Raw genomic sequence first — 14,275 nt, 5'->3', positions numbered from 1 at the left:
TATTCAACTCACCTCGTAGAATAGGCCTAGATTCATGGAAATTAAACACAATTGTTAGAAAATAATACTGAACCATTGACTCGTCTTTATTTATCACAACAAATCACACACACATAACGTCACTGTCTATTCATAAATAAAGAACAATATCTGAATCTATCTCTGACAATAGCATAAATAAGAAACTATTGTGGTTAGACTATCAGTCACGGAGCAGTTGATTTGTGTCACACCACATACAACCCCTTGACGTTGTATCGAGAGAGTAGAGAGGGATACAGAGAAAGCCTGTAGAACCATGTCTGTGACTGTGAGGGGTGCACTTTCCACAGCGCTCACCGTGGTTACGTCACCACACACCTGTCCCATGCGTGACGTAGATACGGTTTACTAGTCTGAGGCGAGGAGTGAACGAGACAAGTGCACACTTGAGGAGAAGCTTGAGAATCTGACTGCGGCGCGTAGTTGACATCTACCCAGTGTCCAGGTGTTAGGTCACTGAACTCCAGCATCTATTGTCACTGGGGAGGCATGGCAAGATTGTGCTCTAGTGACCAGTGACAGTCCACTGCTGTCCATCAACCAGGAGGCCCCAGGAAGCCCTCCTCTCAAGTCTTCTGACCAGTGGCTACTGGCTGGACCGTGACTCTTTAGGCCCGTCAGCAGGCTCAAAGCCCTCCGTCTGCATCTTGTCCTTGTACTTCAAAAAGTCTCTCCTCTTGGTGAAGTGTTTCACCTGTCAGGATCAATGTGAGATAGGATGTATTTGAGCAGGATCAGGGTTGGTGACCACACTGAGTTTACTACTGTAGCTACATCAAAGACAGAAATAAGGGAATTAGACCACCACAAACATTCTAGATCTAGCCTCTCTCTCTGGCTACCTCTATGATAGACTGTCATTTTCAATAGAATAACAAATAGGTTATAAGCTAGACTTGAGACCAGACAGGGAGACTCACCCACTGAGCTGGACAGCTCGCCTCAAACTCTTTCTGGAACTTCTCACAGGAGGAGGCATTGTCCTGGTTATCATCAAGGCACTTCCACAGCTCGTCCCTAGCGCCCCAGCATGCTTTTCTCTGGTTCGAGTTAGGGGCTGACATCACTGAGCTTGGGAAAACTTACTAAAACAACGAGAGGAAAAAACGGTTCGGTCAACTATATGGCACAATCTGCAACTACAACAGCCTGACCCTGCCACTTTGTTTGGTAAGGTCGACTGGTTGACTGGTTTTCTGATCCACTTCCTTTTCTATAAGGGATCTGTGACCAACAGATGCATATCTGTATTCCTAATCATGTGAAATCCTTAGATTACAGCCTAATGAATTCATTTAAATTGACTGATTTCCGTATATGAACTGTAACTCAGTAAAATCTTTGAAATTGTTGCATGTTGCGTTTATTTTTGTTCCGACTTCAAGCTGGCGAGCTATATTATAATCAGTGATGCGAAAACCAACGCACACATATCCCACTTATCCTGCAGCCCTCATATCCTACAGCCTCTGACTGAGGTAAGAAGAGTCTATGAAGGCTTTCAGCTAGCTGATTTACAAGTTTATTCGTCGAGAATCAAACTCCAACCTTAGATTGTGCCTTGTTAGCTAGGTAACGTTAGCGAATTGGTTTCCAAACCCAATCAAAACTGTTATCAAATAAGCTAGCTAGCTAATGCTGCCACGTTATAATCTTGACAACTCACCATTAATGTTTATATCACTACTCCGGTATGAATGGTTTGATCAATAATGCCAAAAGATCATTTAAATGATGTAATTTTAGTTCTGTAACATGTTTCCCGAGTGCATTCAAGGACAGCTGCTTATGGAGTAAGGACTTCCGTCGCATCTCAGCGATGCAAGAGTTCATTTTCCCCCATAGAGAATGGTAGAGGCCTATGGTGGCCGAAAGGTCATTTTAACGCTGCGTTTCGAAACCCAGAGGCGCAACATCTCGAGACTTCCGGGAACGGTCGCGAAACAGACAGGTTCGAGAAGTCAATGAGATACATTTTAAATTATTTGTTAATTGTTAATTGTCTCGAAATCTAAAGGCACAACCTAGATTCCAGCGCATGTCTTAAGTAGTTGAACATGTTATTACTCCAACCTAATGATCCCTAATAAATACAAATACAAAGTGACAAACTGACACGTTTTCATTTCCGTCATATACAACAATATAACGAAGGAGTGGCTTTGATTTTTGACAGCCTGCACATGCGCAGTTCGGCGCCAGAAGACAGTCAGACCCCATGACGTGTTTCTATGTATGAGTTTAGCTATTCAGTGTCGGCATGACATCGCATACAAGTATGATCTGGGATTTCTATTGGAGAAGCAGTTTTAGCCTATCTTCATATTGTACTGTCTTTGATATTAGCATGGGCAACACTATTGAGGGGTTCCACCATTTTAATGTAGTTAACTGAGTGGGACAGCAAAACTTCATTGGCTGATCCTTCCTGGTGACCCATTTTGTACGGATTTTGGATAAACACCAAAAAATAAGGTCTGTGGTAAACAAAGGCTTAGGAAATCTTATACTTGTTGTTCTATGAGCAAAATGTATATAGTCAGCTAACGTCACCTTTTGTGAATTTTGAAGCATTTATGTAATTTTAAAAAATCACAAAGGCTTCTTAATTCATAAAGGTCATGTTAACTGACTAATATTATCTCATAGACCAAAACGTATAAGATCTCTTAAGCCTGTGTTAACCTCAAACCTTATTTTCTGAGTTTATCCCAAAACCCTAATTCTTTCCCCATAAATTTTCCCCATATGAATGGCTGAACGTACCAGAGGTAACTACAGTGCCTTCCGAAAGTATTCGGCCCTCTTGAACTTTGCGACCTTTTGCCACATTTCAGGCTTCAAACATAAAGATATAAAACTGTATTTTTTTGTGAAGAATCAACAACAAGTGGGACACAATCATGAAGTGGAACGACATTTATTGGATATTTCAAACTTTTTTAACAAATCAAAAACTGAAAAATTGGGCGTGCAAAATTATTCAGCCCCTTTACTTTCAGTGCAGCAAACTCTCTCCAGAAGTTCAGTGAGGATCTCTGAATGATCCAATGTTGACCTAAATGACTAATGATGATAAATACAATCCACCTGTGTGTAATCAAGTCTCCGTATAAATGCACCTGCACTGTGATAGTCTCAGAGGTCCGTTAAAAGCGCAGAGAGCATCATGAAGAACAAGGAACACACCAGGCAGGTCCGAGATACTGTTGTGAAGAAGTTTAAAGCCGGATTTGGATACAACAAGATTTCCCAAGCTTTAAACATCCCAAGGAGCACTGTGCAAGCGATAATATTGAAATGGAAGGAGTATCAGACCACTGCAAATCTACCAAGACCTGGCCGTCCCTCTAAACTTTCAGCTCATACAAGGAGAAGACTGATCAGAGATGCAGCCAAGAGGCCCATGATCACTCTGGATGAACTGCAGAGATCTACAGCTGAGGTGGGAGACTCTGTCCATAGGACAACAATCAGTTGTATATTGCACAAATCTGGCCTTTATGGAAGAGTGGCAAGAAGAAAGCCATTTCTTAAAGATATCCATAAAAAGTGTTGTTTAAAGTTTGCCACAAGCCACCTGGGAGACACACCAAACATGTGGAAGAAGGTGCTCTGGTCAGATGAAACCAAAATTGAACTTTTTGGCAACAATGCAAAACGTTATGTTTGGTGTAAAAGCAACACAGCTCATCACCCTGAACACACCATCCCCACTGTCAAACATGGTGGTGGCAGCATCATGGTTTGGGCCTGCTTTTCTTCAGCAGGGACAGGGAAGATGGTTAAAATTGATGGGAAGATGGATGGAGCCAAATACAGGACCATTCTGGAAGAAAACCTGATGGAGTCTGCAAAAGACCTGAGACTGGGACGGAGATTTGTCTTCCAACAAGACAATGATCCAAAACATAAAGCAAAATCTACAATGGAATGGTTCAATAATAAACATATCCAGGTGTTAGAATGGCCAAGTCAAAGTCCAGACCTGAATCCAATCGAGAATCTGTGGAAAGAACTGAAAACTGCTGTTCACAAATGCTCTCCATCCAACCTCACTGAGCTCGAGCTGTTTTGCAAGGAGGAATGGGAAAAAATGTCAGTCTCTCGATGTGCAAAACTGATAGAGACATACCCCAAGCGACTTACAGCTGTGATCGCAGCAAAAGGTGGCGCTACAAAGTATTAACTTAAGGGGGCTGAATAATTTTGCACGCCCAATTTTTCAGTTTTTGATTTGTTAAAAAAGTTTGAAATATCCAATAAATGTCGTTCCACTTCATGATTGTGTCCCACTTGTTGTTGATTCTTCACAAAAAAATACAGTTTTATATCTTTATGTTTGAAGCCTGAAATGTGGCAAAAGGTCGCAAAGTTCAAGGGGGCCGAATACTTTCGCAAGGCACTGTAATTTCCAGTTTTTAGGAAATGTTTTTTTAGGACGACAACAGGGTTTCCCAAACTCGGTCCTCAGAACCCCAAGAGGTTCATCTTTTGGTTTTTGCACTAGTACTACACAGCTGATTCAAATAATAACTAATCATCACACTTTGATAATTTGAATTAGCTGTGCAGTGTTAGGGAAAAGTCCAGAGGACCGAGTTTGCGAAACGCTGAACTACAAGCTGGCGTGCTCTATGATAGCACAGATTCAAAGATAAGTCCTCTAGCTATCTCTATGTTTTTCCACTCATTTTGGGGAGTGTATTGAGATGCCGCTAGGTGGCACACTTCACACAGTAATCTCATATTTTCACAGAAACAGGTCTAAGAAAGACAAAATGTAAGTTTCTCATGTGATACAACAAGCGAGGAGGGAGACAAACAATATTTCACAATAAAGCACTTTTAAAAGTCTTGTTCAACTTCCCTCTGCATTTCGCTACAACTGTGGAAATGCAATTAACTTTTTGTCCTGAATATAAAGCGTTATGTTTGGGGCAAATGCAAATCACAACACAACACATAACTGAGTACCACTCTCCATATTCAAGGATAGTGGTGGCTGCATCATGTTATGGGTATGCTTGTCATCGTTAAGGACTGGGGAGCTTTTCAGAATAAAAAATAAGCTGGTATGGAGCTAAGCATAGGCAAAATCCTAGAGGAAAACTTGGTTCAGTCTGCTTTCCACCAGACACTGGGAGATTAATTCACCTTTCAGTAGGTCAATAAACTAAAACACAAGGCCAAATCTACACTGGCGTTGCTTACCAAGAAGAATGTAAATGTTCCTGAGTGGCCAAGTTACAGTTTCGACTTAAATCTGCTTGAGAATCTATGGCAAGACCTGAAATTGATTGTCTAGCAATGATCAACAACCCATTTCACAGAGCTTGAAGAATTTTGTAAAGAATAATGTGCAAATGTTGCACAATCCAGGTGTGGAAAGCCCTCTACTGAGTATTTCCACTGTGCTTCTGCCTCTGCATTGCTTGCTCTTTGGGGTTTTAGGCTAGGTATCTGCTGATATAAAAAGGGCTTCGACAGTATTGTCAAATCAAAGACGACATTGGGGGCTACTGCAGGTCATATGCAAAACAATTCATTTGGGGCAAAGTGCAGTTGGTCAGTCTTAACTTGGATGTGAACTGACAGAAAAAAAGGATGAGGGGAGGAGGGAGGGAGGAGGCACACGGGTGCTTTTACGGAACACTGCCCCTGCTCTGAGAGGGGAGATAATAGGCCTGCCCTGTGCCTTCTTCTCATGGAGCCTAGCAACAATCCATTTCATTTCAGGATGTCAGACTGAGGAAGGCTGCAAACCCACACACTGAAGGAAACGCTCAACTCACAAAAATTCTCAAAACACGTTGGAGACCACAGTGTGATTGCAGAATCACCCAGCAACAAAACATCTCATTCCTGCAGAACATTTATTCTGCAGCTCCTGCTTTGTTGTCGGTTCTGCCTTTTTTCTGGAGAAGTAACAGTAAGAACTGTAAACATCCAAGGAATAAGGCTTGCGAAATGGCAAACAGGGCCAAATGGCCCTTGGATTCCCAGCCGTCTTCTCTCTCTCTCTCTCTCTCTCTCTCTCTCAACACATACCCTCTCTCTGACCGTTGTAAGAGCTTCGTGTTAGTTAGTAGCTCGACCCCTTGCGCACAGCTCTTAGACAGGGCATAAGAGATACTCAGAGGGCTATTGTGGAGAGGAATGTCATTGAATCGGAGGCTCACTGTGAGTTCCCAGGAAGTCTTTTGTGAGATGTGACACCTGAAGAAAAAAGGAGAGCTGCTTTAAAAAAGAGAATAGCTGAATACTACATTATGCCATTAAAAACGCACGGCGCTAGAGCAGAATGGCTTTAATGCCTTGGGAATTAAGAAGAATTAAGATTGTAGAACGGCTATGCATTCCTCCTCATTACAATATATCTTCATGTCAAAGTTTCGGCTTTACGTGTCGGTCTGGCTCTTCAGGAAATTCTTGAGGAATATTGCAGTGATTTTGCCTATTCTCCAGCTGTGTGAGGGTCATACTGGTTTGACATGGCCTTACTCTTCTGTTAGCCGTTGCTAGGAAACCCTGGACCTCCAGCTGATTGGCTAATGGCTTTCACACAGCATTAGGACTTGTACTAGAGTAAGACCATATGCATATCACTGAACATGTAAAGCTGAAAGTTTCAAGTTTTTACCAGGCTCTTGCTCACCAGCAGAGCAGGGAAATATGATTGATAGCTCATCATATGAGAGGCCTCTGCATCTCCTCCTGCCTCTTGATAAAGAACACAGCAGGCTTGGCTCCTCTCTCAGTTATATGTGAAAATGTGTGTACGCATACGTGCCTGTGTGTGTGTGTGTTCTTAATGTGTTAGTGGACCGGGGGTTTGGTTGTCTACCAGTCTTTGTTTTATCCCTAGAGGGAGGTGGAGACAGGAGGGTAGACAGGCACTGACTGGCTGCTCTTTGACTCTCTGGTTCTGTGGTCCCGATGAAAGCCCTGCCACGCACCGCTCTCATCTCCCTGGGCTCAGGGAAGCCGGATGTCACATAAGAGGGACTGGCTGGAATGCCACACGAGGGCCTTTGAGGATGACTGAAGGAGCTCTGTGTTGCTGTTGCTTCGGCTGCTGTTGATTCACAGACGACTGCTCCACTCTGGCTGCTGTCTCTGTGGCTGCCTGTCCCACTGCTGTCGTCTCTGGCCTCTGGCAGCTCTCTGTTCCACCCAGGGAGCTGTAGAGGAGGCCAAAGACGCGCACAGAGGGACTGGACTGTCACCGTGAGGTAAATGTCCCTTCTCAGTCAGACATCTCTCTGGTACATGGCTGACTGAAGACTGGTTGAGGCCCATTACAGGAAACAGACTGCTTGACTGAGTCTGTTTTGTACAGAGTGTTTTGTACAGATGTAGTGCTCCCTCCCGCCTCCTTTAGTTAGAGCGTTGATGGAGTATAGCATAAAAGCTGTACTGACTTATGCTATAGTTGAAAAGAGTGTAATCATGCTATTTGGTAAGGTTACATAACTCAATCGAAAACTGCATCGCCTGAGAGGATGCTGCCGTGTGCAGCCAGCCAGTGAGCAGCACAGCCACAGACAGAGAAGACAGACAGTGAGGTGTGTGTTTATGTGCGTGTGTGCAGCCACATACAATGAGTTGACAGCGAGGGGGGGTGGCTTTTGCCTGCCAGCACGCACGCCTATCTGTGAGTGGCTGAGACAGGCATCGATCCGTTGGGGTTATGCAACGGGGTGTCCGGAATATTGAACTTCAGGCACGACAGTTGGCTGTCAATGATGTTGACGTTCGGCTACAACCTACCAGGGTGCCATGGAAACAGGGCTGAGGCAGTTGAGGAAGCCACATCAGCAGGGAGTGAGAAGATACAGGTTTTCTTAGAGGCCATGAAGGCAGATGAAGAGAGGAAGACACCATGGGAAGCCATTGTTACAGACAGAGGACACTAAAAAGACCCAACAGAACCGTGTCCAGTTCTAGTCTGGGTACCTGACTTTTACTACCAATGCTTCTATGCGTGTAACAGGAAGAAGCACAGCATGCATACAGTAGGGAAGATATGATGCTGTGCTTTACCGAAGGCTTGACATTGATTAGCAGAATACTGTTAGTAGCTAAACAAGAAACCGCCGACGCCTAGGCTGGTCAAATCCAGGGGGAGTCCTCTCTTCGTTGACAAACAGTCTTACGTTAGTCTAGCTGTTTGTGTCCCACGGTTTGTGTGTTTGTTTACCACAGGTAACTGTATCGCAGGTGTGGCGAAGTCAGCTAGGGGGATAGCAGTGTTCTACCATTGTCCTCTCTCTAACACTGGCCTGTGTGTTTCATATTCCCTCAGTAGCTGATCCCATCCCAGGGCCATTCATCACTCAGACTGACTCCAGACACCAGCCACCACACACAGACACAGTCAATCCCTCCGAAGTAACCAAACACCTAGCACCAAAGTAGAGCTTCCTCTGGTCGTAAACAATGCTGTGTTTACCAGTAGCCAAAGATGACATAGTATCCCACATCCACTCCCTTTATTGACGCACTTCTACCAAGTCCTTTATGTGTCATCTTAAATGGATTAGCCTCACTTGCAGGTCCGCACACAAAGGCCTGATGGGGAGAGACTATTCATTGACTAATAGCTCTGGTCCTCTCCTCCCTATCTACATTTTTGTAGTAATGGCTTCCGTTGAAAATCCGACCCAACACTGCCATCCAGATATATTGAACTGTCCCATACCTATCGTACTTGGTTGTTAAAAATCCAGGATGTGATCTCTCGCACGTGTTTTATACGGTCTATGGTTTTTACTTCTTACCGCTGCAGCACGTGTCTCTGAGGGTAAGTGGGTCTCAAACATAATACAATTTATTCTCCATCAAAACAGAATGTTGTCTTTTTGACGTCTGTTATTTCACTGCTGTTCTCTCCCGATGCAGTGAGAGGAAGGACTAAACTGACCTGCCTGGAAGCTAACCCTTGTTGCTGTACTCTCCTCTCTGCCAAGCGGAAGGTCTTAACTAGCAACAGGTCGCTTCCAGAAAGCCACAGGTTCAGTCACAAGCCAAGCACAGAGGATTCACACACACACACACACACACACACAAACACACACACACAGGGCGGCGGAACTCGAGAAGCAAAACGACATTGTATTGAGCACCCTGAAAAATTGTGGTCCAACAAGTGAAATGCAGATCCTTCCTGCATAAATTCAAGATAATCCTCTAAATTATGTTAATTTATGCATGGGGAAAACAAGTGGGAGCCGTGGAGTAGCATGTTATTGTGTTTAAGTCCTGCCTCCAGATTAGAGTGGAAGTATCCAAGGGTGGACATTGTGAGGAGAGGCTCTCGGCCGAACTTCTCATTCGACCAGAAATCTCAATCAAAATCAAATCAAATCTAATTTTATTGATTGTGTACACGTATTTTGCAGATGTTATCGCAGGTGCAGCAAAATGCCTATGTTTCTAGCTCCAACAGTGTCATAATACCTAACCATATAAAACACCCAAATCCCCAAAATTCAAATAAGAAATTAAGAAATATCAGAACGAGCAATGTTGAGCACGAAACATAAATATATAGACAGCATGGCAGTAAATGAATAGAAAAGATGTGTACTGCAGTAGTTATATAGGATCAGCCTTGACTAGAATTCAGTATATACATATGAAGTGTGTACAACAGTATGTAAACATTATTAAAGTGACCAGTGTTCAATGACTATGTATATAGGGCAGGAGTCTCTAGGGTTCAGCTAGTAACAGTGACTAAGGTTCAGGGCAGGGTACTGAGGGCAGGGTACTGAGGGCAGGGTACTGGGGGCAGGGTACTGAGGGCAGGGTACTGAGGGCAGGGTACTGGGGGCAGGGTACTGAGGGCAGGGTACTGAGGGCAGGGTACTGAGGGCAGGGTACTGGGGGCAGGGTACTGGGGGCAGGGTACTGAGGGCAGAGTACTGGGGGCAGGGTACTGGGGGCAGGGTACTGAGGGAAGGGTACTGAGGGCAGGGTACTGAGGGCAGGGTACTGGGGGCAGGGTACTGGGGGCAGGGTACTGAGGGCAGGGTACTGGGGAAAGGGTACTGAGGGCAGGGTACTGAGGGCAGGGTACTGGGGGCAGGGTACTGGGGGCAGGGTACTGAGGGAAGGATACTGAGGGCAGGGTACTGAGGGCAGGGTACTGGGGGCAGGGTACTGGGGGCAGGGTACTGAGGGCAGGGTACTGAGGGCAGGGTACTGAGGGCAGGGTACTGAGGGCAGAGTACTGAGGGAAGGGTACTGAGGGCAGAGTACTGAGGGCAGGGTACTGGGGGCAGGGTACTGGGGGCAGGGTACTGAGGGCAGGGTACTGGGGGCAGGGTACTGAGGGCAGGGTACTGAGGGCAGGGTACTGGGGGCAGGGGACTGAGGGCAGGGTACTGAGGGCAGGGTACTGGGGGCAGGGTACTGGGGGCAGGGTACTGAGGGCAGAGTACTGGGGGCAGGGTACTGGGGGCAGGGTACTGAGGGAAGGGTACTGAGGGCAGGGTACTGAGGGCAGGGTACTGGGGGCAGGGTACTGGGGGCAGGGTACTGAGGGCAGAGTACTGAGGGCAGGGTACTGAGGGCAGGGTACTGGGGGCAGGGTACTGGGGGCAGGGTACTGAGGGAAGGGTACTGAGGGCAGGGTACTGGGGGCAGGGTACTGAGGGCAGGGTACTGAGGGCAGAGTACTGAGGGCAGGGTACTGAGGGCAGGGTACTGAGGGCAGAGTACTGAGGGCAGGGTACTGGCGGCAGGGTACTGAGGGAAGGGTACTGAGGGAAGGGTACTGAGGGCAGGGTACTGAGGGCAGGGTACTGGGGGCAGGGTACTGAGGGAAGGGTACTGCGGGAAGGGTACTGAGGGCAGGGTACTGAGGGCAGGGTACTGGGGGCAGGGTACTGAGGGAAGGGTACTGAGGGAAGGGTACTGAGGGCAGAGTACTGAGGGCAGGGTACTGGGGGCAGGGTACTGGGGGAAGGGTACTGAGGGCAGGGTACTGAGGGCAGGGTACTGAGGCCAGGGTACTGAGGGCAGAGTACTGAGGGCAGGGTACTGAGGGCAGGGTACTGGGGGCAGGGTACTGGTGGCAGGGTACTGAGGGAAGGGTACTGAGGGCAGGGTACTGAGGGCAGGGTACTGGGGGCAGGGTACTGGGGGTAGGGTACTGAGGGCAGAGTACTGAGGGTAGGGTACTGAGGGCAGGGTACTGAGGGCAGAGTACTGAGGGCAGGGTACTGGGGGCAGGGTACTGAGGGAAGGGTACTGAGGGAAGGGTACTGAGGGCAGGGTACTGAGGGCAGGGTACTGGGGGCAGGGTACTGAGGGAAGGGTACTGCGGGAAGGGTACTGAGGGCAGGGTACTGAGGGCAGGGTACTGGGGGCAGGGTACTGAGGGCAGGGTACTGAGGGAAGGGTACTGAGGGCAGAGTACTGAGGGCAGGGTACTGGGGGCAGGGTACTGGGGGAAGGGTACTGAGGGCAGGGTACTGAGGCCAGGGTACTGGGGGCAGGGTACTGAGGGAAGGGTACCGAGGGAAGGGTACCGAGGGCAGGGTACTGAGGGCAGGGTACTGGGGGCAGGGTACTGAGGGAAGGGTACTGAGGGCAGGGTACTGAGGGCAGGGTACTGGGGTTAGGGTACTGGGGGAAGGGTACTGAGGGCAGGGTACTGCGGGCAGGGTACTGGGGGCAGGGTACTGAGGGAAGGGTACTGAGGGCAGGGTACTGAGGGCAGGGTACTGGGGGCAGGGTACTGAGGGCAGAGTACTGAGGGCAGGGTACTGAGGGCAGGGTACTGAGGGCAGGGTACTGGGGGCAGGGTACTGAGGGCAGGGTACTGAGGGCAGGGTACTGGGGGCAGGGTACTGAGGGAAGGGTACTGGGGGCAGGGTACTGAGGGAAGGGTACTGAGGGAAGGGTACTGAGGGCAGGGTACTGAGGGCAGGGTACTGGAGGCAGGGTACTGAGGGAAGGGTACTGTGGGAAGGGTACTGAGGGCAGGGTACTGAGGGCAGGGTACTGGGTGCAGGGTACTGAGGGCAGGGTACTGAGGGAAGGGTACTGAGGGCAGAGTACTGAGGGCAGGGTACTGGGGGCAGGGTACTGGGGGAAGGGTACTGAGGGCAGGGTACTGAGGGCAGGGTACTGAGAACAGGGTACTGGGGGCAGGGTACTGAGGGAAGGGTACTGAGGGAAGGGTACTGAGGGCAGGGTACTGAGGGCAGGGTACTGGGGGCAGGGTACTGAGGGAAGGGTACTGCGGGAAGGGTACTGAGGGCAGGGTACTGAGGGCAGGGTACTGGGGGCAGGGTACTGAGGGCAGGGTACTGAGGGAAGGGTACTGAGGGCAGAGTACTGAGGGCAAGGTACTGGGGGCAGGGTACTGGGGGAAGGGTACTGAGGGCAGGGTACTGAGGGCAGGGTACTGAGGCCAGGGTACTGAGGGCAGGGTACTGGGGGCAGGGTACTGAGGGAAGGGTACTGAGGGCAGGGTACTGGGGGCAGGGTACTGAGGGAAGGGTACTGGGGGAAGGGTACTGAGGGCAGGGTACTGAGGGCAGGGTACTGAGGCCAGGGTACTGAGGGCAGGGTACTGGGGGCAGGGTACTGAGGGAAGGGTACTGAGGGCAGGGTACTGGGGGCAGGGTACTGAGGGAAGGGTACTGAGGGAAGGGTACTGAGGGCAGGGTACTGAGGGCAGGGTACTGGGGGCAGGGTACTGAGGGAAGGGTACTGAGGGCATAGTACTGAGGGCAGGGTACTGGGGGCAGGGTACTGGGGGAAGGGTACTGAGGGCAGGGTACTGAGGGCAGGGTACTGAGGCCAGGGTACTGGGGGCAGGGTACTGAGGGAAGGGTACTGAGGGAAGGGTACTGAGGGCAGGGTACTGAGGGCAGGGTACTGGGGCAGGGTGCTGAGGGCAGGGTACTGGGGGCAGGGTACTGAGGGCATGGTACTGAGGGCAGGGTACTGGGGGCAGGGTACTGGGTGCAGGGTACTGGGGGCAGGGTACTGAGGGAAGGGTACTGAGGGAAGGGTACTGAGGGCAGGGTACTGAGGGCAGGGTACTGAGGGAAGGGTACTGAGGGAAGGGTACTGAGGGCAGGGTACTGAGGGCAGGGTACTGGGTGCAGGGTACTGGGGGCAGGGTACTGAGGGAAGGGTACTGAGGGCAGGGTACTGAGGGCAGGGTACTGGGGGCAGGGTACTGAGGGAAGGGTACTGAGGGAAGGGTACTGAGGGCAGGGTACTGAGGGCAGGGTACTGGGTGCAGGGTACTGAGGGAAGGGTACTGCGGGAAGGGTACTGAGGGCAGGGTACTGAGGGCAGGGTACTGGGGGCAGGGTACTGAGGGCAGGGTACTGAGGGAAGGGTACTGAGGGCAGAGTACTGAGGGCAGGGTACTGGGGGCAGGGTACTGGGGGAAGGGTACTGAGGGCAGGGTACTGAGGGCAGGGTACTGAGGCCAGGGTACTGGGGGCAGGGTACTGAGGGAAGGGTACTGAGGGAAGGGTACTGAGGGCAGGGTACTGGGGCAGGGTACTGAGGGCAGGGTACTGGGGGCAGAGTACTGAGGGCAGGGTACTGAGGGCAGGGTACTGGGGGCAGGGTACTGGGTGCAGGGTACTGAGGCCAGGGTACTGGGGGCAGGGTACTGAGGGAAGGGTACTGAGGGAAGGGTACTGAGGGCAGGGTACTGAGGGCAGGGTACTGGGGGCAGGGTACTGAGGGCAGGGTACTGAGGGCAGGGTACTGGGGGCAGGGTACTGAGGGAAGGGTACTGAGGGAAGGGTACTGAGGGCAGGGTACTGAGGGCAGGGTACTGGGGGCAGGGTACTGAGGGAAGGGTACTGCGGGAAGGGTACTGAGGGCAGGGTACTGAGGGCAGGGTACTGGGGGCAGGGTACTGAGGGCAGGGTACTGAGGGAAGGGTACTGAGGGCAGAGTACTGAGGGCAGGGTACTGGGGGCAGGGTACTGGGGGAAGGGTACTGAGGGCAGGGTACTGAGGGCAGGGTACTGAGGGCAGGGTACTGGGGGCAGGGTACTGAGGGAAGGGTACTGAGGGAAGGGTACTGAGGGCAGGGTACTGAGTGTGGTCACCGGGTGCTGTTGATGTCCTGGAGGGCAGGCAGTGTACCCCCAGTGATGCGTTGGGCTGACCGCACCACCCTCTGGAGAGCCCTGCGGTTGTGGACGGTGCGATCGCAGCTGTTGCGCCTTCTTCACCACACTGT

General features: G+C 50.0%; 1 protein-coding gene across 1 annotated transcript; it reads right to left on the bottom strand.

Annotated features, from left to right (window-relative positions):
* Positions 1–67: 67 nt before the first annotated feature.
* LOC139378701 (cytochrome c oxidase assembly factor 6 homolog) lies at positions 68–1,880 on the bottom strand. Its single transcript, XM_071121115.1, has 3 exons — positions 1,709–1,880; positions 963–1,127; positions 68–736 (listed from the first exon to the last, which is right to left on the bottom strand). The coding sequence occupies exons 2-3, from the start codon at positions 1,104–1,106 to the stop codon at positions 629–631; spliced, it is 252 nt and encodes an 83-aa protein (XP_070977216.1). The 5' UTR covers positions 1,107–1,127; positions 1,709–1,880; the 3' UTR covers positions 68–628.
* Positions 1,881–14,275: the final 12,395 nt, after the last annotated feature.

This window comes from Oncorhynchus clarkii, chromosome 21 (assembly GCF_045791955.1).
Source record: "Oncorhynchus clarkii lewisi isolate Uvic-CL-2024 chromosome 21, UVic_Ocla_1.0, whole genome shotgun sequence".
Taxonomy (NCBI): domain Eukaryota; kingdom Metazoa; phylum Chordata; class Actinopteri; order Salmoniformes; family Salmonidae; genus Oncorhynchus; species Oncorhynchus clarkii.
This window is presented reverse-complemented; position numbering and strand designations above follow the sequence as displayed.

What these genes read in the sequence shown, in the direction of transcription:
- LOC139378701 (XM_071121115.1), bottom strand. Translation starts at nt 1,106, where the DNA reads ATGTCAGCCCCTAACTCGAACCAGAGAAAAGCATGCTGGGGCGCTAGG. An exon ending in CGAGCTGTCCAGCTCAGTGG is followed by an intron (nt 737 to 962) that starts GTGAGTCTCCCT and finishes TGATCCTGACAG; the next exon opens with GTGAAACACTTCACCAAGAG.